Source organism: Microtus oregoni, unplaced genomic scaffold, assembly GCF_018167655.1.
Source record: "Microtus oregoni isolate MIOR12 unplaced genomic scaffold, Mior012 000025F_ref0000491, whole genome shotgun sequence".
Taxonomy (NCBI): Eukaryota; Metazoa; Chordata; class Mammalia; order Rodentia; family Cricetidae; genus Microtus; species Microtus oregoni.
Window position 1 is genome coordinate 18230405 of NW_024543084.1, and position 27372 is coordinate 18257776.

Below are 27372 nucleotides of genomic sequence, written 5' to 3' on the forward strand. Positions count from 1 at the left end.
GAGCCTGGGGATAGAGGAGCCTGGGAAAAGATCTTACACTAGTTTATATACAAAAGCATGAGCAGGAACCACTAGAGCAAGAAAGAAGAAAGCAAAAGTCAGTATGAAAGATGCCAAAAGAAGCCCAAGAGTCCCGGTGACAGCTCAGCAGGACCAGGGGATAAAGAATTTTGCTTAATTAGAAAAAAGAGCATATAATTAGGGGGAAATGCCTCTTGCTTGAATCTTCTTAGATGGGTCTAGCATACAGATGTTCACATCCTTAGCCTTCTAATTGAATCACTGTCTCATGTATTTGTGTTGTATTCTGAGGGTTAGATGAAAATGATGGCTTCTATCAGAATCCAAGGGGAGAAGAAAACAAAATAAAACAGAAATTCCTTTCCAAAGCTGGACAGACCCTGGCTTGAGAATATCCCAGAGGCATCTTCACAGTCAGTGTGGACTAGGTCCTTGACAGCTCAGGAGTTGAGAGCACTTGATGCTCTTGCAAAGTATGGGTATAGTTCCCAGTACCCACATAGTGACTCACAACCATCTCCAACTCCAGTTCCAGACCTGACACCCTCTTCTGACCATTGTGAGCTCCTGTACACATTGGTACACAGACAAACATGCAGGCAAAACACTCAAACACAGGAAATAAAAATAATATTTAAAATTATTTTTAAAACAAAGATTAAAGCAGAATTTCATGAAAAAAAAAACTTAAAAACTTTTGGCGTCAGAATGGAAAGGATATAATTAGTCCTAAAGCCTCTAGCAGCAGCAGCACCAATCCAACTTATTTCCAGAGTCACTCAATTGGCAGGTACCTGAGTTACAACTTCTAAGACAGGAAAAGCTGTCTGATGCATGGGTACCATGAGGTGCATCACCTGCCTATTCACAGAAAAGAGCTCATAGAGCCAAACTGAAGAAGAATCTAAGATTGATCAGCCAGTTTCTCTGAAAACACACAAGCAAAGGGGAAAAGCCATGCAGAAGATTCATGGCCTCACATACCTGGCATCAAGGAACCTTGATCTTAAAATCATAACTGCTTCACACGTGCTTTGCTTGAGCTGCATCTGAATGGAGCTAAATTTCCGATGGATGATGCCCACCATCCTTTCAATCTCTTTCGGGGAAATGGGGCGCGTTCTACTCTGTTCTCGGAGAAGGTTCATCACATGTGTTGTAAATTCATTACATGCCTGTAACAGGAAAAAAAAAACTCCTTAGGACACTGACACTTTGTATTATCATACCCAGACATCCACCCATCTGAATTTCCACCTTACTAGCAATAGCCAGCAGCATTAGGCAGTGAGCAGGGAAAGTGTGAACTAAGCAGCTGAGGAAGTAGTGGTGGCAGAGTTAAAACAGCAAGATTTCTGACACTGAATGGCCGGACCCTAACTGCCCTTCCCACCTGGCCCTGCTCCTTGACCAAATGATAAGCACTATTGGAATGCACTGGCTGCTATCTCCTACCAAATGCTTGCCCATGGCTAATACTAACTGCCTCCTATTTTCTGTAGGGTGTTATGTTTACTCAGCAAATGGTTTCTGTAAGATCATGACGTTAAAACTCTCCCGAAGCTGCCAGGGACACAGAAATGAGCAAGAGCTAGGCTTCAGAGATAAAGTATAGTATCACTTATCATATAAAGAAACCAGTGTGAAGGCTGACGGGAAGACGGTGATAAGTGTTTTGCTAATTCCAGAGGAGGGCCACCCAGAAGCTTCATGGTAGAAGTAGTGCTTGGGCTCTAAAGAACGGGAAGGACTTTTGAGATGAAAACAAAGGTCTGAAGAGCACAGCCTAGCAATGCAGCATGTACTGAATTCAGAGGAGTGATGGCAGACAGAGCAGAACTAACAGATTTCTGTTTGGTTTGGTGCTGGGGATGGTAAATTCACTGGCCCAGGGACCATGGTCTGAGTAAGCACACAAGACTGTATACTAAGCATCCTAATAACATCAGGTCAGTTATCCACAGTGCAGGCCTCAGGGAACAAAAGCCGCTCAAGGAAGGCATCTCAGTTCTTCAGTGGAGAGGCAGCAAGAGACCAAGAATCCAAACTGAATCTGGAATGTTTTTACTACAATCCTCAGACACCATCTTTTTAAGTTCCCTATATTGAATGTAGTGCCCCTACAGTGCTATGTAAGTGAGTCTACACTGCAAGTCAGTACTGGTAAACAAACAGTGGTCTGTACCCTGAATAAAAAGAGAGTCTACGCTCTTAAGGCCACAGGAAAAACTTATTCTGAAGCTGTGATAACGTCCACCTCTCTCAATACCACCCATTAGAGCAGTGGTTTTCCTAACTGTTCACTGAAGAACTAGCCTTTCACTTACTTAAGCTTTGCTATATGCTTTCTAAGAAGAGGTAGCAGTAAGTCTTGCTCACCTTTCATTTGAAGTATTTTTCAAATGATTTAAATTGTAAGAACTTGTTTTTTATGAGTAGTGGCCCATGTTCTAGATTCTTCAGAGTGAAGTTGTACAATATGCACAGCAGACATTCAGTGAATACCTACAGGTTGGTAGGCTTTTGTACTACAACTCAAGAGTGAGAATTAGGCTGGCTAACATCCATAAACCCAGCAGCCTGCACCATAAGCAAAGGCATCTAAATTGCAGTCCTGGGAGAAGCTTAGGATAAGATTGTTAGGAACCTCCTGAAACTCACACACAAGCCGTGTGCACTTGTGTATTTCTGAGGGAAGACACTGTGGAGTTGGTTTGCTTTCTTCTTAGAATCATAGGCCATACTTTTTTTTAAAGGCCAGTAATTATTGTCCTGATATTCAATACAGTAAAACATTAAGGAATTTTGTAGATTAAAAATAGTTCTTAGGCTGGGCATGGCAGTGCACACGTTTAATCTCAGCATTCAGGAGGCAGAGGTAAAGGCAGACAGATCTCTATGAATTTGACGTAGCCTAGTCTACAGAGTGAACTCTAGGTCAGGCTGGGCTACAAAGTGAGATACTGCCCCCAAAACGAAACAAACCAGAAGTTTTTCTGTCTTTAAGGAAATCAAACTTTTAAAAAGTAAATTGAAGATTTTTCCATCACTATCAATCTGGATTTACACCAAGCTGAAAGCAAGTGTCCACATGTATGTATATGTTTCCTGTGCTTTCCCTAAGGGAATGCTTATATAATTTCCAAATTCTGTAATATGACAACCTCAGCCTCTAGTTTTCTCATAAGTAAAATGAAAAATGTTGAACTATTTCTCACAGGGTTAGCAAATTCTATAGTTCCATAGAATGCTAACAGATGGTCAAAGGTACAGTACGTTTGGAAACTGATGAGCTAACTCAAGCTATGAAATACATTTTTGCAGGGCTCCTGGGTGTTTCTATGCAAACATATGTGCACACTAAATCCCTAAGGACAGTCTTTCTAACTTCACTCATAATTGGCCACAAGACCTTATATCTCTGGAGCAGTGCATCCCAATAAAACATACAGTGAGCCACATACATTTTTTATTCTCTATGAGCCAACATTTAAGAAATCAGGTAAAATTAATTTTAATGGTATATCTTATTCAAACAATTCATGAATAACATGAATTTCAATATACAATCAATGCTTTAAAACTGTCCCTGAGGTATTTCATATCCTTTTCTGCACTCTTCAAACCCATTGTATATTTTACAACTCAAGTCAGACTAGTTTACTTGGCATACTTCACTAGCTACCTGTGGCTAATGGCTCTTGGCTGTTGCGTGGGACAGTACGGCACTAGCACATTCTGTGAACCAATGGGTTTGGTAATCCTAGTTCATCAAATAGACAGACAGACAACAAACAAAGACCACAACCACAGTGTCACATAGGTGAGGATTACAGACTGTCCATCTTATTACATCTCAGCCCTTGAGCATGTCTTTATCATTCTGTGTGACAAAGGGGAAGCACGCAGAAAGCTCTTCTCCTGCATATCAAAGGGCAACTGGCTCAAGAACGCCTATTGTATTCACACTTTAGTCACTTTTCCCCAAAATGCTATTTCTTTATGAAAAGAAAACAGATAAATTATTATTTGGAGTTGACTATTTGGCAGATATTTGCTCAAAAATGAACCAAGTGAGTTGGTCCATCACATAGACCTAAACAGCTGGCAGAATTTGTGCCAATGACAAAATTTTAGTTTTAAATGTAAATTTGGATTTCTGAAAACTTGTGACCTTAATAGTTTCCCTAGAGACTTTCTGAGAGTCAGTGTTGACATTAGGGAGTCTATTTCATTCTGTATAATGGTGTGCATTATCACACACAAGATAGCCTTAATCCAGTGAGTTAATACTTCCAAAATGATCAATGCACTGTACTACAAAAGCATGGGGAGCGCATAGGGAGGAAATCTATTCAAAGTACAAATTAGACTGATGGGTGCCCAGGGAGCACAGCACAACACACTCATCCATAGTGTTCCAGATTACTGCCCAGCAACTGACCGTTATAACTGCAACTTGTTGTGTTGTGTTGTATAAAAAAGGATACACACAACAATCTGAAAGGACATTGATATCTACCCATCTCTTCTCTTTTTCAAAGTGTAAGCCCAGAAATCCTTTGTAAACAGGGATCTATGGCAACAGAATGATTATGGAAGTGAAATCAAGAATAAAGCTCACTTCTATCATGCCAAGATTAGTGTCTGCAAAAAGCATTGTTCTTCTCACAAATATTGAAGTTTTTTTTTTTTGTTGTTGTTGTTCACTTTTTTGGGAGGGGGGGAAAGGAGAGTCTCACTATGCCTTCTTTTCTGGAACTTTCTATATAAACCAGGCTGGCTTTGACCACAGAGAGATCCACATGTCTCTTCCTTCCAAATATTGGGATCACCACACCCAGCTGAAGGTGTTTTAAAAAATTAAGTTAAAAATTAGGCTAACCTGTAATAGCTTGCTACTTTTAAGTAATTAATTAATATTTCGAGTGTTTGTAGCTTTAATTCCTATTATGATAAATATCGATAGATAGAATCTACCAAGCAAAAGCTTCCAGGGGTGGAAGCCTTCAAAAGTGTTGCATCTAAGCCCTGCAGATGTAAACTGTGGGAACCATTTGCTGGAGAATAGAAGCGGTTCTAGCTTTCTCACAGAGCTCTGCGAATTCCTGTAAACCTACTCACACACTATGGTCCCACCCACTGCAGGGCACGTGTCACTGCAAGAAATCAAGACATCATGTGTATGATTCTCTGTGATTCCTAATAAGCATCCTGAAGCTCATAAGAGAAAAAGAAAAAGGTTAAAAGAAAAGAAAAAAGTTTTTCCATTTAAAAACTCATAATTTCCAAAAACATTTGCTGAACGTTTCACAACTTATTAAACGAAGCCATCTATGAATGAAAATGCTGATGAGCAATTTGGCATTAGCCCAGATTCACAGAACTCAGAGCTTTTCTTTAAGCCAGTAGTTCATACATGATTAATTAGAACATCTCATTTATGTGGTATGCACTTTAGCTCATTACTCTAAGTAAAATTCGTTAAGTATTTACATTTAGATAATTAAAATCTGGGTACACCCTTAAGAAAGATGCATACACTTTATACAAAGTGATATTTTCCCCTACACCATTGAAAGTAAATTACAGCCTCATTCCCATCATCATCTGTGCTGGTTTCAGAGGAAAACACAGCAGGGCCTCAGCAGCCACTCTTTAAAAGGTGTGTTTTCATAAAAAACATATAACAGAGTAAATGCTCAAATGATTCCAGGGCAGTTTGGATGCTGGCCACACTGCAGGACGTTCACATATCTCCCTGCACCCAAGACTACATCTCCACATAATAGAGACAATTTTCATCATCTTACTGTTTTTCCTAGTGGAATTATCAGTTAAAAACTTTCTAGTAAAAGATATAATATAAACGCAAATTTACTTAGTTAACTCGAATATTTAGGAAAAGGAGTTTTGATTTCTTGAACTTTCTGATGAGAATATTGGCAGAATCCCCTTCTGCTCTCAATTCAGCTACTAAAAACAAGGACGAATGTCTGTGTTTTAAAACATGCACAATATTGATACAATTTACCTAAGTCATGGAAAGCTTCATCTGATAAGACATTTTAAGCAATTCTTATTATAAGCCCCTTTCTTCACCATTTCTTTCTTTTTAGAAAACAGAAACCATCCGATAATCCAGGGTTTAAAGTATTTAGATTTTAGATAATGCTCTGATGATATTTTTGACTGGTAAAACTGTCTTCTTGACATTCAAATATATTTGAGATATCTATATGCAAAACTAAAGTTTTCAATGTTTTTTTAAAAAATTGTAATGGTGTTTTTTTTCAGTTGAAATTCAAGACTCAACACTTTTCTATTCTTTTAAATACACAAAATTGTATGTGAAACTGTGAAATCAGACAGAGGACAAGCACAGATTTGAAACAAAGTTTTTAAGTGGTTCAGTGGTTAATTCTAAAAACCAAATCAGTCTTTGCAACTATCTCAATAAGATGATTACTGGCAACAGTTCATATAACCCCATTCTAAAATATACATTTGATGGAAAGAACAACTGTCTCTTACGGGTGGAAGCCCATTCAGATGTGATGTCACATGCTTACAGTCCTAGTTACTTTCAAGGCTGAAGCAGAAGATTCACTGAATCCAGGAATTTGAGCCCATCCTCAGCAATATAGTGAGACCCCATTTCAAACAAACAATAGTTGGCCCTAAAATCTGACTTTAACTCTTCAGTTTCTAGATGCTTTGATAACCTCATATGATCTTACTCTAATGTTATAGATTTTCATGTTCATTGAATGCTTATTAAATCTACAAATTCTTATTTGAGGATAAAAGTTAACATTTAAAGATATTAGATAAGCCAACTGGAATGAGATCAATATACAGTCAACCAACCAGTAACTTAGAGAAAAGGGGAAATATGTAAATATTCCTTCCAAGCAAGAAAACCTTTGGTGTGAAAGCCAGTGTGTAAAACCTGGCTGTGTATGCTGGCACATGCCCATAATCCCAGATGCTCAGAGGGCTGAAGTGAGAGGCTCACAAATTCAAGGCCAGTCTGGCAACTCAGCAAGACCTTGTTGTCTTGATATAGAGTTAAAAGGGGCTGAAGTAGAACACTTGCTCAGCACACCTGAGACCTTAAAGACACTTCCCATGAAGCAATGGGTGAAAAGAGCCTTGCTAGGGAGACTGAAATACAAAAGCCACACCAGTTACTGCCCTTTGTTTATCTGCTTAACTATCATGAAAGGCAAAACGGAATTAGGCACTTGAGGTGACATGGCAATACATCAGCACCTTTTTTGCCATTACCACAGATTGAACCTAGGATCACATACATGCCAAAGGGCTCTTCTGCCAAGCTACATCCCCCAGTGGTAACATCAGCATTTTTAATCTGATAAAATATAATCCCTTTACAAGAAAAGATGATTTTGCCAGCAAATTTAAGTATAGAATGTAGGGATGCTCCAAAACCACAAACACAGTCTCTACTGTGGCTTAAATTCTTCCACCCTCCATTCCCCAGGAGGCTCCAGAAACCTCAGTAGTAAGTTCTTGGTAGTCTTTTGCAATTGCCAAATGATACCTGAGTTTGAGCACATTCAGAGTTCAGGTCCAGTTCTAGTGCTTTAGTGGATTTGGGATGAATTCAAAGAGCAGCTTTCCAGATGCTTAAGAGGGGTTGGGAACTTTACAATACTTTTGCCTTGAGCTAAAATGTATTTCAATATAATTATAGTAGATAGCTTTCAATGTGTCATCTCTATTACAGCAGCTGTAAATTACAGCATGAATTGCCTGTATACAAGCATTTCTTCTGCTACAAGCAGAGTGGGAGAGCTGCAGAGCATGATATATCTTTTCCTCTTCAACCGAGGACAAACACTGAGGTCAAATCTCATTTGCAAAAACCAGTGTGTCCATTCCCTTTTGGTAGCAAGATAGAAAAACCAAGAAAGAACAGCTCAACCAAGAGCTTCAGTTCTTTAAAAAAAGACTCATTAGCACCAGGACTTAAGTTCATTCAGAATTCATCTATTCTAACAGCTGGGCCTCTAGCCATACGGACACTGAAAAATACAGTAAAGGCATTTTCCAAGATTTGTAGCTAATCAAGAAGATGGAGGTTTGTCTCTCAAACAGAAGAAAGCAATAAACTCAAGATGAAGTATTGAGGTACTTGCCGCAAGCTTTGGGAAACTATCATATTCCAGCTAGGAGTCAGATCAGCAAGACCAAAGGAGAATGTTATTTTTTCCTGTTGGGTGGTGGTAATATTTAAATATCTCACTACACACATCTAACATGTAATATCTCAAAAACATTTGTAAGTGAATTTGGATGATTATCTCCAAAATCATCAAATCTCTGAGTCTATGAAATAGAGATACATGATCAAAGAACATTTTCTAGAGGGAACAGAACAGGAGTGTAAAGACAATCCATCCCTAATATGGAAAGTTAAGCCTTGTAGCTTAGATGTGATTTTGTTCCTGCTGCAGCACTAGCCTGCTCTCTGTGAGTGTGGCTGCGCTTTAACTTGCGAGGTTCTTTAATTTACTGCAGTGGTGATGTTTGTTAATTTTATGGCAATCTAAATCTGAGCAGGCTTCAGATACATTTTCATTACAGCTTCATTGCAAAACACAGCAGAGTAAATACCGCTTAAGATCCTGATGAGGTTTATTTCTTTGAGACTCACAGAATCTCCCAACAAAGCCTCTGCCTTGACATACGTAGTCTTCCTGCTTCTTGATAAACACTGTTATTTAACAGCCAGGATCTCTTTTAAGACAAAGATATATTTTTTGGAAAGTCTTTATAGTTGTTTTCATCTGTTTCTGTTTCCATTTCAAATTCAAACCAACACGGGCCGATCTGAGGATGCCCGAGTCTGATGGCCTGCATTATCTTCCAGTTCTATGTGTTTAGCAGTAGAACTCACAGACAAGGACAGTTATGACCTGATTTGATACCTGATTCTGACACTAGTGTGTGACACTGGGCAATCACCTCATCTAGAGAATGGAAATACAATGCTATCTATTTTAGAAATGTCACTCCTTGCCCTCAAACAGCTCTATTTAACCATTCAATTAACCAAAACCCCTTGTTCTTGTGTCTAAACAGAGGAAAATCTCTTCCTATAAGACAACACTGGCAGAAACACAGCTGTAAAGCTGTCCAAAGACAACTCAAAAGGTTAAATACCATTGCCTCATCTGTAAACAACTGAGAACTTACAGAAAAAAAGTGTGTAAAGTAAGTCAGCTAAATCTATGATCATTTCATCATAATCTGCTCATAGTGCTGCACAGATTCCACATGTCTATACATGTCCTTCTGAGCACGTTAAAAACTAGGAAGGAAACATATATTAAAGAATCTGTGAAGCCATTATAACATTTAAATTAGTTATTTTCCAATTTTATATTTAATTCAAATATGATTGATTAATCTATGTAGAACTTGTGTATAATATGCATTTTTAAGGCAAAACACACACACACACACACACACACACACACACGCACACCCTAGTGAGCTGATTCTGGTATTAGCTAAGACTGGAACTACTGAAGTCTCATGGGAAATCTTTAGGGCATTTCTAAGATAAGAAGGCTTCCGCTGATGCCAGCTTCACCCAATTTCTAACAGAGCCCATCTGATGAACAGTAAGTCTGTTGTGTGGGAAGAGTACTGTGGCAGAGGACAGTCAGGAGCAAACAGAACAATGTGGCCATTTCTAGGCAAGGTGACTAGTGGCAGTTGCCTGGTAAACATGCATAGACCTATTTAACATAAAATCATGCAATTAGGATTATACTACAAATTAGAATCATTTTCTACTGTTTATGCTCAGGGCAACCTTTCAACCATGACTTATTTCGTTTATTCTCAATTATTCACGTCAAATCAGAAAGCTGGATTTTTTTCTGTACACATACACAATAATTTTTCCAAATTTCCTATCTGAACATTCTTTTCCAAAATTTATCCTTGCAAATGGAAACAGTTTTGAATCCCAGAAAGTCTTGTCCCAAAATAGAAAATTTTATATTATTAATTTGCATTTCATTTTAACATATATTGTATCTTTTTATTCTTCCTCAAAACACTCACCTCTGGGATAAAGATGCAACATTTGTTTAATACCATCTTTCTCAGAAAATAAGAAAAGATCGGGGTGGAGGGCCAACATATACAACTGAAACTGTTCAGAGACCGTGAAAATTCAGCACTAAAACCAAAGAGTGGTTTCCAGGGGTCAGTGGGGGAGGAGTGAAGCGGGAAAAGGGAAGAGAGGGAGAGAGAGGAAGATGTAGAAGGTGGGAGAAGCAGAGAGATGTGCAACAAGGACCATTAGGGCAAATTTCTCAGATGCTGTAAGCATGTGCATCTCTCCGAGTACATGACTGCACGAGACCAGGAGAATGTGGACGTGGGGTGCTGATGTGCAGGTGCTGGTTCACGAGACCAGGAGAATGTGGACGTGGGGTGCTGATGTGGAGGTGCTGGTTCACGGGACCAGGAGAATGTGGACGTGGGGTGCTGATGTGCAGGTGCTGGTTCACGAGGGTTAATAGGCCTCTCTGGCAGGTAAGCCACGTATATGTGGGAACGGGGAGCATGGAAGACATCTCTGAGATAATACTGCCCTGAACCTAAAACTGCTCTTAATTTTTCTTTAAGGAAAAGGAAAGTCACCAGGAACACCCCTCCACCCCACAAACACACACACAAGTTCCCACTAAAGTGTAAGGGCATTAAGAATAACTGCTAACATACAGTATCTATTTTATAAGATTCAACCTAACTCATCTCTTTATTTTTGTGTATGTTCAAAAGTTGACATTATAGTGAATCTTCTAAAGGCCTTTCAAATGAGAATCCACGTTAAATGAGAAGTCCTTAATTTAAGTAGAATTTTAAACTTAAATTATTAACTAAAATATGTTAAAAATTGATAACCCGCATTTCACCATATTATGTTGAATCCAGGAACCACTTATTTCTCTTCCATTTTAACTAATATGGGTTTCTGGAAATCTAGAGTCACTTGGTAATCAATAGCATGCCAGAGTTAAATTACAATGTGACTTTCTGTTATTAGCAGATAGGACAGTGGCATAGCTTAAACTCAAAAGATACCTAAGGATCAATGAAGTATGGCTAGTAAGTTTGTTGAGAAGATTATTCTTTGTGATCAGGGTTTAGCACACAATGCCTGGTCTACCCTGTCCTGGCAAAGTTATAATTAACCAGGAGTCTCATCTTCAAATGATCCCGGAAGCTCCGTCCACACAGTCTAGTACAGTCCACAGAATTAAGTCCTAGGAGGGTCCTAGAACTCACAGTATCACTATGCAATGATATTTCTCCTTTTGCCAGCTGTTAAAGCTATGAACAAAGCTAGGTTGAATTCTACAGAGTTCTGCAGGGCACAAGTGGGAAGGAAGGGCTTACAGGTGTGGCAGTTAGGTACCATGAATGTGAGGAATGAATAAAACTGGAACAAAGGGATATGAGAGTTGGTTCTGCCCCTCAAAGCTCACAGCATCTTCATTTCATGGCTCCCACAACTCTCTTGGTTTTGTATATCATCTTTGTTAATTTTAGTTTGTGTTAACACCTACCCCTTATGGCCCTTGGAATTGGTTAGTACAGTCTAGGAGAAGAGCAAGAGAGGGTTTGTGCAGGGCTGGGAGTGGCGGCTGCTGACCTGTTCATATTTCTCCAGTTCTGTGTGATAGATTTGTCTGATCTGGGTCAATTTGGCTCTGTAATCTGAGTGTTCAATAGAGTTATCTGAAGAACCTCCAGAGGCTGCTGCGGCTGCAGCTGCTGCTGCCGATCCCCCACCTTTCTCAGGACCTGAAACCCCTTCTGCCAAAAGCATATTGTCCAGTCTCATTAGCTGGGGGTCGGGAGGGTCTTCCTCCTGGGCTCCTCTGATGCTGAGACCTTCAAGGAAAGAGAAAGACAGAGAGAAGAAGCGAGAGACAGAGGACAAACAGTGTGAGTATTTTGTTTATTTGAGAAAATGATCAAACAACATCAGTGCACTACAATTCATGCTGGGAGCTTCATCGCTCCCATTGGATAAACAAGCTTGACTATGAGACTTGATGTTAAAATATATTTACATGCATCCTAGGACTCTTTATACATCCCTTCAGAATTTAACCCCAACTTGGACTCTTAGAAAGAGGCAAGCTCAATTTCTTAGAATATTGATTATCCAAACTTCAGATTTAAATGATTTATTCATAAAGTAGGAAGAAGGACCTAAGAAGAAAATGTTGCCGAGATATAAACAAACTCAAAGTGTGGCTAATCTGTCTCTTTATCTAGTCAGATAAATAGAACTGAAAATTCCATAAAATAGTTTTAATCCACAGATGTATCAAAAAATTTGGAAATACACAGCACTAAATGGCTTTTCTATCATGCAATCTCAGAAGCAAAGCACATTTGATATGAAGTTATTAGCTAAACTTAAATACATATTAAAAGGTCATTGCTAGGCACGTGCAAGCAAACTCACAAGGACACCAAACAGAGTTTAAAATGTGCCACTGACATGGCAATTGAGTGCTGGGCACAGTAGTTTCAATCTCATTCTGCTTTTACATCAAGATTTCCAAGTGATGCCAGTCAGCAACCTCTTCTGAGTACGATAGATCACAGCTGACAATTCATAGGTTTAATCAGGTCACACAGGCTTTCTGCCAAGATGTTTTCAGTAACACAGAAGACAAAGTTTTAAAATAATTATCGTGGTATAAAAAGCACTGGAGTCATGACAGCTCAAAATCAGCATTTTCATTAATGTGTAACACAATATAAACTATCCCAGCCCAATTAACCTCTGTAAATCTGCTCAGAAGCAGGTTCCCTGCACTAGTTACAAGGCATGGGGAGGGGGAGCTGGCATCTCAAATGTTTGCATTTGGATTCTGCCTCTTGCACGTGTGCCTGTTGTTTATCCGCAGTGGCACACACTCTGTGTCTGGTGTAACTTACATGACAGTAACATCTATAAGCTGCCAAGTCCTCAACTGATCACCAGCTCTGAGATTTCATATGCTAACCCACATGTACCACCAGTTCTTTTACGAACAGACGTCATCAATAGACGCCCTGAATTACACGCACAGCATGACAGAGCTCTTGGTTGCCTTAGCTCAAATGAACAATTTTGATTTCCTCCCCCAAAACATTTTAAAGCTGTCACTTCTGTTTAAAAATAATTTCAACTGAATAATAAAACTAAGTCACCATAATTTAAAAATTACATCAGTTGCCTATTCAAAGACAAATATCTGAAAATTATAACATATAAAGGCAATATATTCATTTAGAGAAGCCAAAAGTTAGATAATTCTTTAAGTTCAAATCTCTAGGAACGCGTCATTGCTGACTTGCTAGTTCCTGGAGACTAGAAAGAATTGCCTCATAGTGTTCTAGAACTGCTCCATAGTGGCTAAGTGGCTATTTTCAACTTCTCTCTTCTGACTCGCTTAAATGTTCCGAGCGTTAAGACATTATGAAGGACCACGTCTGGTTACACATCCTGCTCCCCACGCTTTGGTGTGCCTGAGCTCACTGGCTGGTTTCATCCTGTACTTTTAGTTCTGTTTCGCTTTAAATCAAGTTAGGCTCTTTACACTTCCCTGTTGTAAGTCAACTTCTGCTCACTTTTCTTTTTTTTGGGGGGGGGGTTATTTCTCCTTTATTTCTAGATAATTGTACTTCTTCTGAAAAGAAAGGAATTTTTGGTGAATTACTACATAGCCCATGTTGGCATGACGGACACTTGTCCCCTTGACATGAACCACCATACCTGTCTGCAAATGTGTATTCTTTTTTTTTTTTTTTTTAAAAAAACACCTTCACGGTTCTGTAGGGTTTCTAATTTCCCCGTTGTATTTAAACACACCAATCTTTTCCTCATGGCATGTTGGTAAGGTTCTTTGACAGTACATCAACAGTCAGAGTAAAAACTATTACACTTCTTTGAGTTCTCTGAACAAGTGTGGCAGACAGTAGTAGATGCTCACTGACTAATAAACCAGGGAAACAGACCTTCAGTGGAAAAAAGTCATCAGGAGTACAAAAGGCAGAAAATGCCTAGGTACCTGTGGCATTCTAATAGCATTTAATATTGTACACCCCTGTGCTACTACTAGGAGGCTCAGTAGCAGTGGGCACAGGAAAAATTATAAGTACATATTTTAACAGCTATAATACTTTCTAATGATGCCTGCTTTATAAAACCATAAGTAAATCAACATGTGCTTGCCTCAAGAACAAGAAAAATGTTTTAATGAAATCCTTCTGTATTTACTTTCTAAATTATGTGCATCAAATCCCATGAGAAAAAATGTTTCCTAACAGAAACCTTATATCCTGTGAATAAAAATGGCTGGAGAGCATGTGTGATTAGGCAGCATCGAGAAGGCTGTCGATCAATAAAGAAGTCACTTTCAAAACTACAGTCTAGAAAGTAAAAAGATTTTCTCTATTAAGCAAAGTAATGATTATGGGATGCCTAAAAAAATAGTACTTGATTTCTAAAGTTACTTTCAATCTGAATATTTGTATTTATTTCTCTGCTTACATTATTTGACTTCCCATTCTTCCTACCTCTCCATCACCATTACTAGTCTTTCTAACCCCCCAGGGCACACAAGGCTTCCAGTCACAACACCCAACTCCTCTGGGCACCTATAAACATTTTTTTTCCTATAATATTTTTTTAAATATTTATTTATTTATTTATTATGTATACAATGTTCTGCCTACACGTACCCCTGCAGGCCAGAAGAGGGCACCAGGCCTCATTACAGATGGTTGTGAGCCACCATGTGGTTGCTGGGAATTGAACTCAGGACCTTTGAAAGAGCAGGCAATGCTCTTAACCACTGAGCCATCTCTCCAGCCCCCCTATAATATTTTAATGAGACTAGATTTGCAAAGGCCAGAATGAATGATTCAGTCCTATGACATCAAAGGGTCCTAGTAACTTCACATTAAAACTTGGTGAAACAAAAATTTAAAGATTTTAATTCAAAACGTGTATATCTAAAGAGGTTTATAAAGTTTTACACCACAGCTTTCTGGTTATCACAGCATTATTTTCTTAAGAGACAAAAACAAAACAAAAATCCAAAACTCTGTTTGCAGTCTACTTATAGCCATGACATTCATTTCAGTACCCAGAAGATCTAGACAAATCATACAAACACAGTAAAACATTGTTTAACAATGAACTTGGCTTTGTTATAAGCCCACAGTTTTTGCATATCTTTCAGCAAATCCTAATTAGCTGTCTTTCAACATGCTGTGCACCTGCCCCACAGATAATGGGAGAGAGCATCTGCATAGACAACTGCATCTGAGGGCAATAAATAAATTACAGGTCAAAATTATTATAAAGCTTTCTCTGAATACACACACACCCTTCACAATACTAAGCTGCAGATGTGAAAAGTACCTACAGCCCACTCAAATGGTATGATTATGGGGCTGTTTCAGTTCAATAATCTGACTGTAATTCAGGCATTTTCAACAGCTCATTAAGAGTTCATTAATATATAGGCAAGCTTTTGAATTATAAATAAGCAGATTAGGAATCTGCATTGGCTGGACTGTGCAGTGCTAGCCTCTAGTAGCACAACACTATGCACAACAAGGCTTGCCCTAAGAGGAGGAGGTGCAAATTAAGAAAGAGCACTAACCAAGCAAAGCCACTAGACCATGAGTAACCTCTGTTCATGCAGGACCAAAATGTGGCTTCAGAGCACAGTCACTGCAAATGTGTAGTTCACACGCTGGGACTCACATTGAGGTCCAGCCAGCATTTCCACCCACAGTGTCATAATGGCGACGAAGAAAAGTAATAAAACCTCTTTCTGTAAAGAGTATGTCATTCACCAAGAACGAAGCACCATTGTGGAAACTTGGTTTTCTTCCCTAATGAGCATACTACGAAACAAAATTCCTGATTGTTCACAAAGCTTGGACTATGAGATCTCTGCATTTTGTTCTAACACACTTTATTTTTCACTACCAGGCCAGAGATATAGCTCAGAAGAAAATATTTTAGCCAAATCATGTAAACAAAGCCAGATCAGCTATCTTCAACAAGGCTTGAATTCTTGAGGCTTTAAACAAGTAACAATTCTGGCATTTCCAGCTGACCTTATCATTTTCCACAGATTTCATTGTGTGTCTGTCATGTAATAAGCAGGACTGTGGTCAGAAGTCATGAACCTGACTAAAGACAATACCAATTCCATTTAAAAATTTCAAGACAGCCAGGCGGTGGTGGCGCACGCCTTTAATCCCAGCACTTGGGAGGCAGAGGCAGGTGGATCTCTGTGAGTTCGAGACCAGCCTGGTCTACAAGAGCTAGTTCCAGGACAGGCTCCAAAACCACAGAGAAACCCTGTCTCGAAAAACAAAAAAAAAAAAAAAAATTTCAAGACAGCCAGTTTGAGATATCTAACCAAGCTATAAAGATGAATACAAACACACCAACCTCTTTTTCTCCCCAAACATGGAAGAAATAAAAAATCCCCTGAACCTGTAAGGAAGCTGTGAAGTGTGACATTGAAGAACCAGACACAAGTGACATAGTCAGTCGATTATTGTAAGATTCTGTTTGAAATTATTAATATTTTTTTGTAATTTGTGAAAACCGTCATATAATCTGGAAATAAAGTGAGAAAGTCACTGACAAACTTTGTATACCACTGACTAAAGAAGAGACTGAGGGGGAGGGTGACAGGCTGTGGTTCTCAAGAGAAACAGCAGAGAGACCAGAGCCAGAACTAAGGCACCAAGCCCATTGCAGGCTGACCTTTAAATGGAGAGGAAAAGAGAGGTAAAAAGTGGGGGGAGAGGAAAAGGAAGGGTACCAGGGGAGAGTAGAACTGAGCAGCATCAGCATTTCCTGAAATAATGCTTTCACTAGAGACGACCCTCATCAAGGAAGGCAAAGCACATACGCTTTCACAGATACCAATAGAAAACCAGCTAATTCTTAAAATATTGTGAATGAATCACAGAGAATCCAGCTGCCTAGCTCAACCCTTGGCCCCAATGCCCATCCCACACCTGCTCCAAACAAGCTGCCTTTTAAGTCCATGTTAGTGTCTAATCCACTGAATATGGAAGTCATATTACAAGCTAATGTCACTTCCACTCCTGTTTAAGGTGGCTGTGTGGCATGTGCACGTTTTTCATGTCAGGTATATTAAATATAACACAGCAATGCACTGCACATTCCCACGCCAACCCAGTTGTCACTTTCGCTTGACTCATTCTCTATTGAGGGAAAATGCAGCACTGGGAATTTACAAGGCTTTTCAGTTAAATGGACATAAATCACAGGTTTCATTCAAACCGAATAATCACTGGCCATAAAGAGCTACTTGTCTCTTACCATATATTACAGTGAAGTTCCTGTGAGCAATAATGCAGCCATTCATGGCAAAGAAAAACAGAGCGAGACATTAAGAACTGACATGTAATCCTGTTAGGGCCCTGACGTGGAGAGTGTGGCTGACATTTTTATCATATATGTCCATTTCTATTTGGAAAATCAGAGGAATAAAAATGATTACTTCGCTGCCCAAATCTACCTTCCTAAAACAGCCCACTGAGGTTTGTTTACATGCTGGGGAACTGCTTACTAGAAATTCATAAATCTAAGATTCTGAAGCATTTCCCCTGATGGTTAAATTGAAGATATGACTAGAAAGATTCCCCATAATGCTTCTCCACACCTCCATTTCCTTCACTTTCAACACATAAACTGTCAATCTGTTGCTTTATTACATTTCTCCTTCATTATAAAGCTGTTGGCAGAATGCCTGTCTCTAGCACACAGCACTGGTAACTTCCTCTGAGCACTGGCTGCAGAGCCATCTCACTCACGAAAGCTGGCAACTAATGACCTTTATTAGCGGTTCAATGGAAAACGGCTAGATGTCATAATGACGTTATTAGTATCTTGGTCTGGGCAGGTACTAGATTCCTGGGCAGAACACAGTTGCTATTTTCCTGTAACTGCACAGATGCACTTTAAATGAGGGGAGGAAAAGCATTTAAAGGCATTTCCTGAAGCACCAGCATTTCTTTGCCATGGAACTCCCAAGGCTATGACTCTGGTGTTTCTGCAAGCTCCCAGCAATGCAAATGGCAGCACAGAGGACAATAGCAACAACCCCAGCCACATCACATGCTCAGATTAATTTTATCAGGAACAGTAGAATATTTTACACAAGAGCTAACTCTGAAGTAGTGATAAGCATTTTGCTATTTGAAACTATCAAAAGTATCAGCCATACTACAAAACCACAGCGTAATTTGCTCACTTGAAAACCTTTTCTCATTGTGCAGGAAAAGAATCCTTATATCCTTCAGTTTCATTACATTTTTCTCTTTAACCTTCAAGCTTACTTTAACAAAATGTTTACAGAAAAAACCCTGAAACTACTGTTAGCTAGTAAAGGCAAATTTTGAAGACTTTCCTCTTGCCAATTAGATCTTGCCTCAAGAGACAGGAAAAGGAGTGAGCCTTGTCACTGTGAAGTGAAGAGCAGCCCAAGATGAAGGAGCAGATGGACTGTGCAATAAAAATGCAGAAAGCAGAGTTACATTTTTAAGGCACTTTTTTTGTTAAATGGAGCTGCATCTTGTTGGAGGCTTGATATATAAGCACTGTCAGCTACAGAAGAGAACAGGGGCCAGGGCAAGATATGAAGTATGCTGTGCTTGCATGAGACAGTGAAAAAGGATGAGGAGGAAACGGGCCGTGCTTCTTACGCATATTAGCACTCAGGGTTACCTGCGTTCTATTTTTAAAGGAAATTATTACACGTGGTAGGGAAGGGAAAGGGCCACTTTCGTTTTATCTAAAAGAAAAGATGTTCAAAGAAAATGCTCTATAGAGGAGATTTTTAGGGTTGGTAAATATGACAAATTCTAAAAAGGAGAAAAACAATATTATTTAAAGAGAAAGCAAAGCGCTTCAGAACCCAACTGTGTCTATGGGGAAGGCAGAATTATGATAACAGCATGCTTTAATACCATAGGTCTTTGTGACTAGCTACTCCGTGGTCACCAGTGATCTAATGACCTAACGTGTCAGAGATAGCCTTTGATAGGAACCACATATTCAAAATGCCTTGATCAGAAAATGAGAGGCCCACATTTGGACCACTCTCAAAAGCAATTAATTGGTCCTTGTATACTATACTCTGTGCAGACAAGCACTGGCTTACACAGAAGGAGACTGCAAGCTTCCCTCTCCACAGCCCCACACTCCGTCCCCTTGCCTTTTCTCGCAGCAGAATGAGGTTGCCATTGCACTTTCATTTCCTGTCCTGTCAGTTAAGATCACTGCCATGCTGTGAATAGGATAACATTACTCTGTGGAGCTGCTCCCTCTAACACAGAGGGCATCCTGTGCAGACCCAAAGCTGTATCCCTCCATGCTCTTGTGTTTACAAGACCACATCTTTCAGGCACAGTTTACAATTCAAAATATTTCTGCCTAAAAACAATGTCTCCTGCCCTTTTGTTCCCAATGTAGAGAGCTTTCACTTCCTACTTTACAAGTGTTAATGTTAAAGTAACATAGGTGTAAGAGTTTCCTCCAGGTATAAATTTCCATAGTATTGAACGCACACCACACCTGCGCCTTCCACAAGCTCTCTCAGTGGTTTTTAAATAACCTTATCCTGGTAGATGCCACTGGCCTCACAGATGAGAAAACGAAATTCTGAAGAGGTTAAGCTACCACAGAACCCATGGTCATATAGGAATGTTTTTGTTTTTTGTTTTAAATCCAAATACAAAACTAGAGAGATGGTTCAGCAGTTAAGAGGATTAGCTGCTCTTCCAGAGGACATGGGTTTAATTCCCACCACACATGTGGTGGCTCACAACCATCTTTAATTCCAATTCTAGACTTCATGGGCACTAGGTTCACATATAGTACACATACATACATGAAAGCAAAACACCATACACACACACCAAAAAAAAAAGACTCAAAAACTTGAAATACAGTTTCCTCTTTTTTAAATAAAAAAAATCTAGAGAAATAGATCATGATATTGGACTTAAAAGTTACACTATAGGCTGGGGAGGTGGCTTGGCTGTTACAAGTACCTTCATAGTTCAGTTCTCAGACCCGCATGAGACAGCGCACAGCTGCCTGTAAACCCAGCTCCAGAGGACTGGACGCCTCTCCTGGCCTCTAAGTGCACCTGTACACATGTAGCACACATACATACACATACATTTAAAAATAAATGAATATTTTAAATATTAAAATAAATCTCACACGGCAATTATAATTTAAATAAACCACAGCACAGGAAAATGTGGCTCTGGAGTCAGAGTAGCCTAGATTCCAATGTTGCCTGTCACTTACTGTCTCTGTGACCAGAGGAAGTCTTTGCTTCTCTCTGTGAATAGGGGTTCCACCAACTGAGGAAATGATTGTGAAGTTCAAATGACATAAAATCTATAAAATGCCTAATAGAACACCTAGCACACAACTGGCACTTTAACAAATAATAACACTCACTTAAAACCACACAGCCAAAATAATTTTATTAAAATACTGCATCTTTCAGTCAGAGAATGAATTGTTTGGTATAATACATAAAAATGAAACATTACCAAAACACCAACGTATGCATATAAACAATATGGAAGTGATCTAAAATAATTCTACCTATAGTTTTAAGAATTATCTAATTTCTAATAGTATTTGTTACATGGTCAACTTTGTCCTTTTTAAGATTCTAGCATTTTCTGTATTAAATTCCTTCACCAGAGACTGTGTTGCCATTATTCTGCAGCATATTTTGATAGCAGGTTGTTTTATTGCTTTTAGCTATCTCAATGTTATGGTGCCAGCTTCACTCCCCCATCACCTCTAGGAGTCGAGTGGCACTCTGATCCGCGTCAGTGACAAGACATAGATGGTGGGTCACTGGGAGTGAGTTCTGCTCACACCTTTAAGAAAGCACGAAGCCTTGAGAACAGCCGCGTGAAGGAGCGCAGGGGAAGTAAATGGTGCTGCTGATTTGTTCTGAATAAGGCCTCTGCTCTTCTGGCAAATGTACTAATTAAAGTGTTCGAAATGGCTACACAGTGTTCTTGTTAAGATTACTTAAAATGAGGCCAAGGTTACATATCCTCTTCATTAGTATTTTGGAAACTTTAATCAACTATTTCACAGATGAAATGAATGGTAGTATTAAAAAGCATGCATATCCATGTATTAAGTAAAATGTCTAGTCTGAAACTACTAATGGGGAGAAAGGGTCCTTTTTCCATTCGTGACTTTACTCAAGTGAAAATACTAGACTCCAGCTGAATTTTAAAATCTCAAATATATCTATGTACCTTAAAGTGATTAATATCTGTCACTCACAAGTCCCTCAGCCCTATCAGATAACTAATCTCATGCTTATCTGTGTATTCATTTCTCTTCCTTTTGTCAAAACTGCAAAAGTGAATTTATAAATCACAGCCTCTTGATTTAATAACGAACAGCAAATACCTACCCTTTCCCTTTTTCTCCCTTCAGGAAAGAATGTCCACTTTGTTATTTCTGGAATGCCAAATTATCTTGATGCACAGGGAGCGCTCAGAAAGAATGCTAGTAAATATGCCAAGAGAGTCATTGGCATTCCCTGTACATTCCAACACAAGAGCACACATAAAGTTTTATCTGTACTATTATAAAGGACACAGGCTGGGTTTTATTGAAAGGGCTTTGTGAAGCAAAATATGATTATAGGAAACACAAGCTTTACTAGAGTTGCCACATGATTTTGTTTGAAAGTACACTAGGCTTTTAATATAAACACCGCATCTAAATAATGACTGGAAATGGCTTTTGTGTTTTTTATGCAGTCTTCATCTATGTGCGTCTTGCTTAAACATTCACACGCTGTTGTAAGAACTGCAGCCTCAGGCAACAGTGGATGTCAAAGCTCATACTTGGGCTTCTTATGGTACCAACACACCATTGCGTCCTTCCCTTAAAAACCATGCATGTTTCCAAAGGAACAACCATCCACATGGCATGCAAGGACAACACAAAGTGCTTAAAGTCCTCTTCAAAGCAAATCTCCATGAATAATGTAAATAATTCATTTTTTTAGAAATACAGTTAAAATGGTATATTCTTACATAGAAACTGCAAACAGTGGCTGGCTTGGCAAAGTCATAAAACATTCCAATGAATTTTTTAACTGTCTACTTTCTAGTATCAATAATTTAAAAAAGTTTAAGCTGGGCGGTGGTGGCACACACCTTTAATCGCAGCACTCAGGAAGCAGAGGCAGGCGGATCTCTGAGTTTAAAACCAACCTGGTCTACAAGAGCTAGTTACAGGACACACTACAAAGCTACAGAGAAACCCTGACTCAAAACAAAACAAAACAAAACAAAACAAAAAAAAACCTAACCAAACAAACAAACAAAAAGTTTAAGTTAAAAAATTATCTGTCACCCTGTCCAACACTATTCAGCAAAGACATTCGAAGTCCTTTCTTAGACTGGGGATGTAGCTCAGTGGCACAGCACTTGCTGAGTGCGTACGAGACCTTGGGTAGATCCTTGTAAGAGCGAAAACAAAGGTTTGGGTTTTCTGTCTGTTTTTCATAAACATTTGACTTCTTAAAGCATATTCTTTCTCTTGAAATTATATAAACGTAATATTCCCTTTTAAGGAACAAGTCACGTTTTCTATCCAACATATCAAAATCAAGGTAAATTTGAAAATAATGACAATTAATTACAGTATTTCTCATTAGAACAATTAAAAAACAACCCCTGTCCTGGGCATCTCTTTGTCCTCTTCCAGCTAGGAGGGTGTGAGACTGTGGTGCACAAACAGACGCATAAACAATAATTAGAAGAGCTGATTTAAGAAGAATGAACACTGAGAGGCTTTAAATAAAGCAGTTATAAGCAGCGCCTTTCCTAGGTCCTCTAAGGGCAGTGTGAAAATGTGCGGCTACCCCAGCTTCCTGATTAGAAAACAATTCTTCATTACTAACCTACTTCTCTGAGGAGGAAAGACCCATGTCTACAGATTTATATTAAGAATCTACAGATTTCAAAAATGCCTAAAGAAACCTGATTTTGAACTAGATGTTTTAGGGGTAAACCATGGAAATGTCAACTTCGATTTGAGCTAACAAAAAAAGAATTTAGAGGATGGATAAGCTCCAGGACCTTTGAATTAAATGAAAGACCAGAACACTCTACAGAATGCCTGCAATAACAGTCTCTACAGAAAATTATGAGGAACTACATAAATCCACCCTCTTCCTCTTCACACAGGCTCATTAAAGCTGTACTGACTCTCTGGGCAGCTATAATTCTGCTGACTGATACCCTGGAATCACCCTGTCAATACCCAGTGGTGTGCTGCCTCTCCAACTATCTCTGCCCCTAATATTCCTCTCTTTGATGGGATTTGCTGACCTTTAATCTGATGCTAGTTTACTCTCATCACTGAAGTGTAAGTCGGAGAGCAATAAAACGGCAACCTCACTGATTCAAAAGGGAGAGCTAAAGCCTGCTAACTGTGAATCTAACCTTTCGTAATGGCTCGCTCTTAAAGGAAGAAGCATGAAGTGGAAGGCAGCTAAAACAAACAATGTGCGATGCTGAACACAAGATTTATTAGAATCCCTTTTGCATGGGTATTGCAAGAGGACATCAGTACCGTTAAACAAGAGATACACAAAGAGACCAAAGTTCCCATCAGAGTAGCCTTCCATACCAATACAAATCTCTAGTAAGAGCAGTGTTATAGAATCAAGCAAGTTCAGGGGAATGAAAAAGACTAGGATAATTCCAGGAGGATGGATAGAGACAATACCGGAGTGGCAAAGTCATTAAAATTAAGGTGCTGAAACTATGACAACTGAAAATCAAAAACTCAAATTCTTATGAGTTCCTCAGGAATTAAAACAGTGAAAATAAATAAATGCTTCCAAATAATTTTTAGCACAATATAAAGGCACACTAATGAGACCTTGCATTTTTAAGAGCCTCCCACGTGCTAGGCACAGCTCACATGCTCAATCTGTAGTGACTCACTGAGCCATTGTAACATCCTGAAGGCAGATGCTATCACTGTGCCCACTTCAGTCATTATGAAACTGAGGCAACTAGGGAGGAGGTAAGGGAAACAAGGAAAGGAACGGGAACGGGAATGGGGATAAGGAAGTAAAGGAAAAGAAGGCAGGCTAAAACAGTAAAAATAGCAAGTTCTCACTGTCAGATCCTTAGTATATTTGTGAGCTCACAATTTTTGTTTAAAAAAAATCATTGAGTTTGAAGCAACAAAACTAAGAAATATCATTTATAACAACACAGTTTTAAAATGTTGCATTTTAAAATGTTAGCCTCCAAGTAAATCTCTTGAAGATAAACATCACCAGGTGTATTTTATAAAGATGTTGACAAGGAAGAAGCAGGAAGCTAAGATTTTAATGCTATAATAACATAGCCCCAAATAACTCACATTTCAAAATATAAAGCATACTTATGAAACAGAAAACAAACCTATTACCCATGTTCTCAAAAGAATGCAAAATCTGGCCTTTGCTTACAGTGTGAAATTGCCATTGGTTTCTTTTGTTTTCAAATGACTGATCTTGTAAGATTAAAAAAGATTTTGAAAGGCCATAATTAAATCAAAAGTATATGTGGACTAATATCAAGTAGCGACAGTGGCCACTGTTTACCTGCCTGCATTTGGACTGAGTGTGATTTCCATCTTAAATCAATGAAGGGAACAGAACAAAGAAAGAGGAGGAGAAGGAAGAAGAGGAAGATGAGGTGGAAGAGAAGGAAGAAGAGGAGGATCTTTTAGAATGCAAAGCACGTGACACTATATAAAATACTCACTAAATGCTGGAGCGTAAACAAAGCATAAGTTACTACATAACAAATCTCTTCTAGTCCTCTTGGGGAAAACAGAGTCTGACAGCATTAGGTTCTAACAGGTGCAGATAGCAGAAGGATTACATATTCATTCTACCAGGGAGAAAAAGAATAATAAAAAGCATAATTTAATTTATAATTTATGTTTACAAGTGTTACTCTAAGAGTTACAGTCTGCTTTGCAGATTATTTGGTCTGGTTCAAGTTGACGCGTTGCATCACAGAACAAGCCTGAAGGGTCTTCACAAACGTGTACAGTAATTAACACGTCATTAACACATTAACTAAAACACATTCAACATCATCAATGTTAATAGCGTAATAATTAACTTATTGTACATAGCACACAGCACCCCTGGCACTTTTCGAAATAAATTTGGAAATGTATGCTTTCAAATATTAAAAAGGTAGCTATTCACACTGAAATATCTCACCAATAAACATTTTATATGTGTATTGTGTGTGTTTTAAATGAGGCATAGTTAGTGATGCTACAAATTAACTCTATCTAATTCAAGCTGAACAGTCCAAAAATACAAAGAACAAAGACAAGCCTTACACTATGAAAGAACTAGTAATACATTAAAAATTTAATACTTGGCAGGTCAAATCTGGATACTCTCTGCTGAAGACAACCAATATTAATGAATCAGACCACAGAGTCATTGTCTAGGATCCCAGAGGAAACAATAATGTGAGTACAAATTCCTCTTGGAAGAGAAAATCCTGCAAAACTACTTAGCAGAATAGCACTGGCCACTGTTCTCATACATAGGAAGCCTCAAGCCTCGCATAATGCCTTAGACATGCATAATGCCTTAGATATAAGCAACGACTTAGATATGCATGCACACCGGGCACAGTTTCAATTAAGCATTCAGTCCAATATTATTTTCCAGTTTTCAGGTCCTTGCAGTAGAAGTTTCTGCATAAAGGATTACCTCCCGTTAGTGTGTCTGAAATAAGAAATAATTACTTATTAAAACTACAAGTTCTGTTTTATTACCAGCTAGCTCTGACCGATACAATTTAAACAGCTGCTTTAAGAACAGATTTGGGTTTCCGTAACAATAAAAAGGAGTGGCAATTAAAAGGAAGACAAAGATAACACCAGGTTGTCAGGGCTTAAGCAAGGGTCCTGCCAGGTCAGGTAGCTACTTTTCACAGTTGATTTGTAGAACTCCTGAGCAGAAACTGACAAGAAAAAAATACAAAAGGATGAGACAAACAAAATAAACACATGGCAGACAGGTTATCAGGGGGAGCAGATTACTGTCTAGTTATTTTTAAAATAACATTCTCTGGCTGGAGAGAGGGCTTCATGGTTAAGAGGATCTGGGTTCAATTTCCAGCAGCACCCACTGCTCACACTTGTCTGTAACTCCAATTCCAGGGTTTCTGACACCCTTCACACAGATACACATGAAGGCAAAACACAAACGAACACAAAATAAAAATAAATTATATGTTTAAAAAAGAAAAAATAATTCTCCCACAGCTTATGGAAGTAAGCCTAATAGGCAAGTTGGTTCAGCTAGCTACAGAGTGTTTACTGTCTATGTACCGCCCTATTCTCTGTTTTCTTTCAATACACCTCTGCAAGCACCTACTCTATGAAACTGCATCATATTAAAACTCATAACTTGTTGGCAAAACTTACTAATTATAACCAAGTCTTGGTAAGTTCAGACTCCTTGAGGAAACAGTTCCTTGAAAAAACAGTTATTTCAAAAAATAAATTTTGAAATCTAATTGCTAAAACTTTAATTCAACTCACATGCTATCTTCTAAAACAAGTTGTGCAATGATACCTGTATTTGATAAGTTTTATACTAGTCAAGGAAGTAGGATACACAGTCAAATGCTGTAATTAATCTGCTAATGTTCTCTAAGGAAAAAATATTTATTTAAAAACCACAAAACCTACCACTCCCTCTTTAAGCTGCTTTAGTTCTCAGCTACCTTTGAGCCCTGGCATTACTGTGAGGTAGGAAAGTATCATTACAATTGGAGATTAGAAAATTAGTGAAAATACCAACTTCCAAAAATAGGATGCTCAATTTTCTTCTGGCTTTAAATTATATAGTTCTGTAACAGTGTCAAATGACCTACAAAACTATATAAACTTCTAATATTAATGATGCCTTTCTAGCTGGTTAGAAAATGAGTAAGTTATAATTTACTCCTTGAAAAAACAATCTCCCTATTTTGTTCTCATCTAGGAAAAGAACGTAAAATCAGAATAGTCCCTTTTTAAGCATTTTGTTTTCCAGGTATATTGAAAAGATGACTAGTTATCTGCTAAAATACATTCCATATCTAACACAGGGTTTGGGAGATGTGTCTCTTTTTGAGAAGTAACAGGTCTTG

At 38.6% G+C, this 27372-nt stretch overlaps 1 protein-coding gene across 2 annotated transcripts in view; it reads right to left on the reverse strand.

Annotated features, from left to right (window-relative positions):
• Nucleotides 1-27372, reverse strand: part of Pbx3 (PBX homeobox 3) — a 192369-nt gene that overhangs the window by 35565 nt on the left and 129432 nt on the right. For both annotated transcript variants that reach the window (XM_041675103.1, XM_041675102.1), the window contains exons 3-4: nucleotides 11726-11967; nucleotides 1006-1196 (exon numbers count right to left, since the gene is read on the reverse strand). In XM_041675103.1, coding sequence (XP_041531037.1) covers nucleotides 1006-1196; nucleotides 11726-11967 — 433 coding nt within the window. The remainder of the gene's footprint in view (nucleotides 1-1005; nucleotides 1197-11725; nucleotides 11968-27372) is intronic.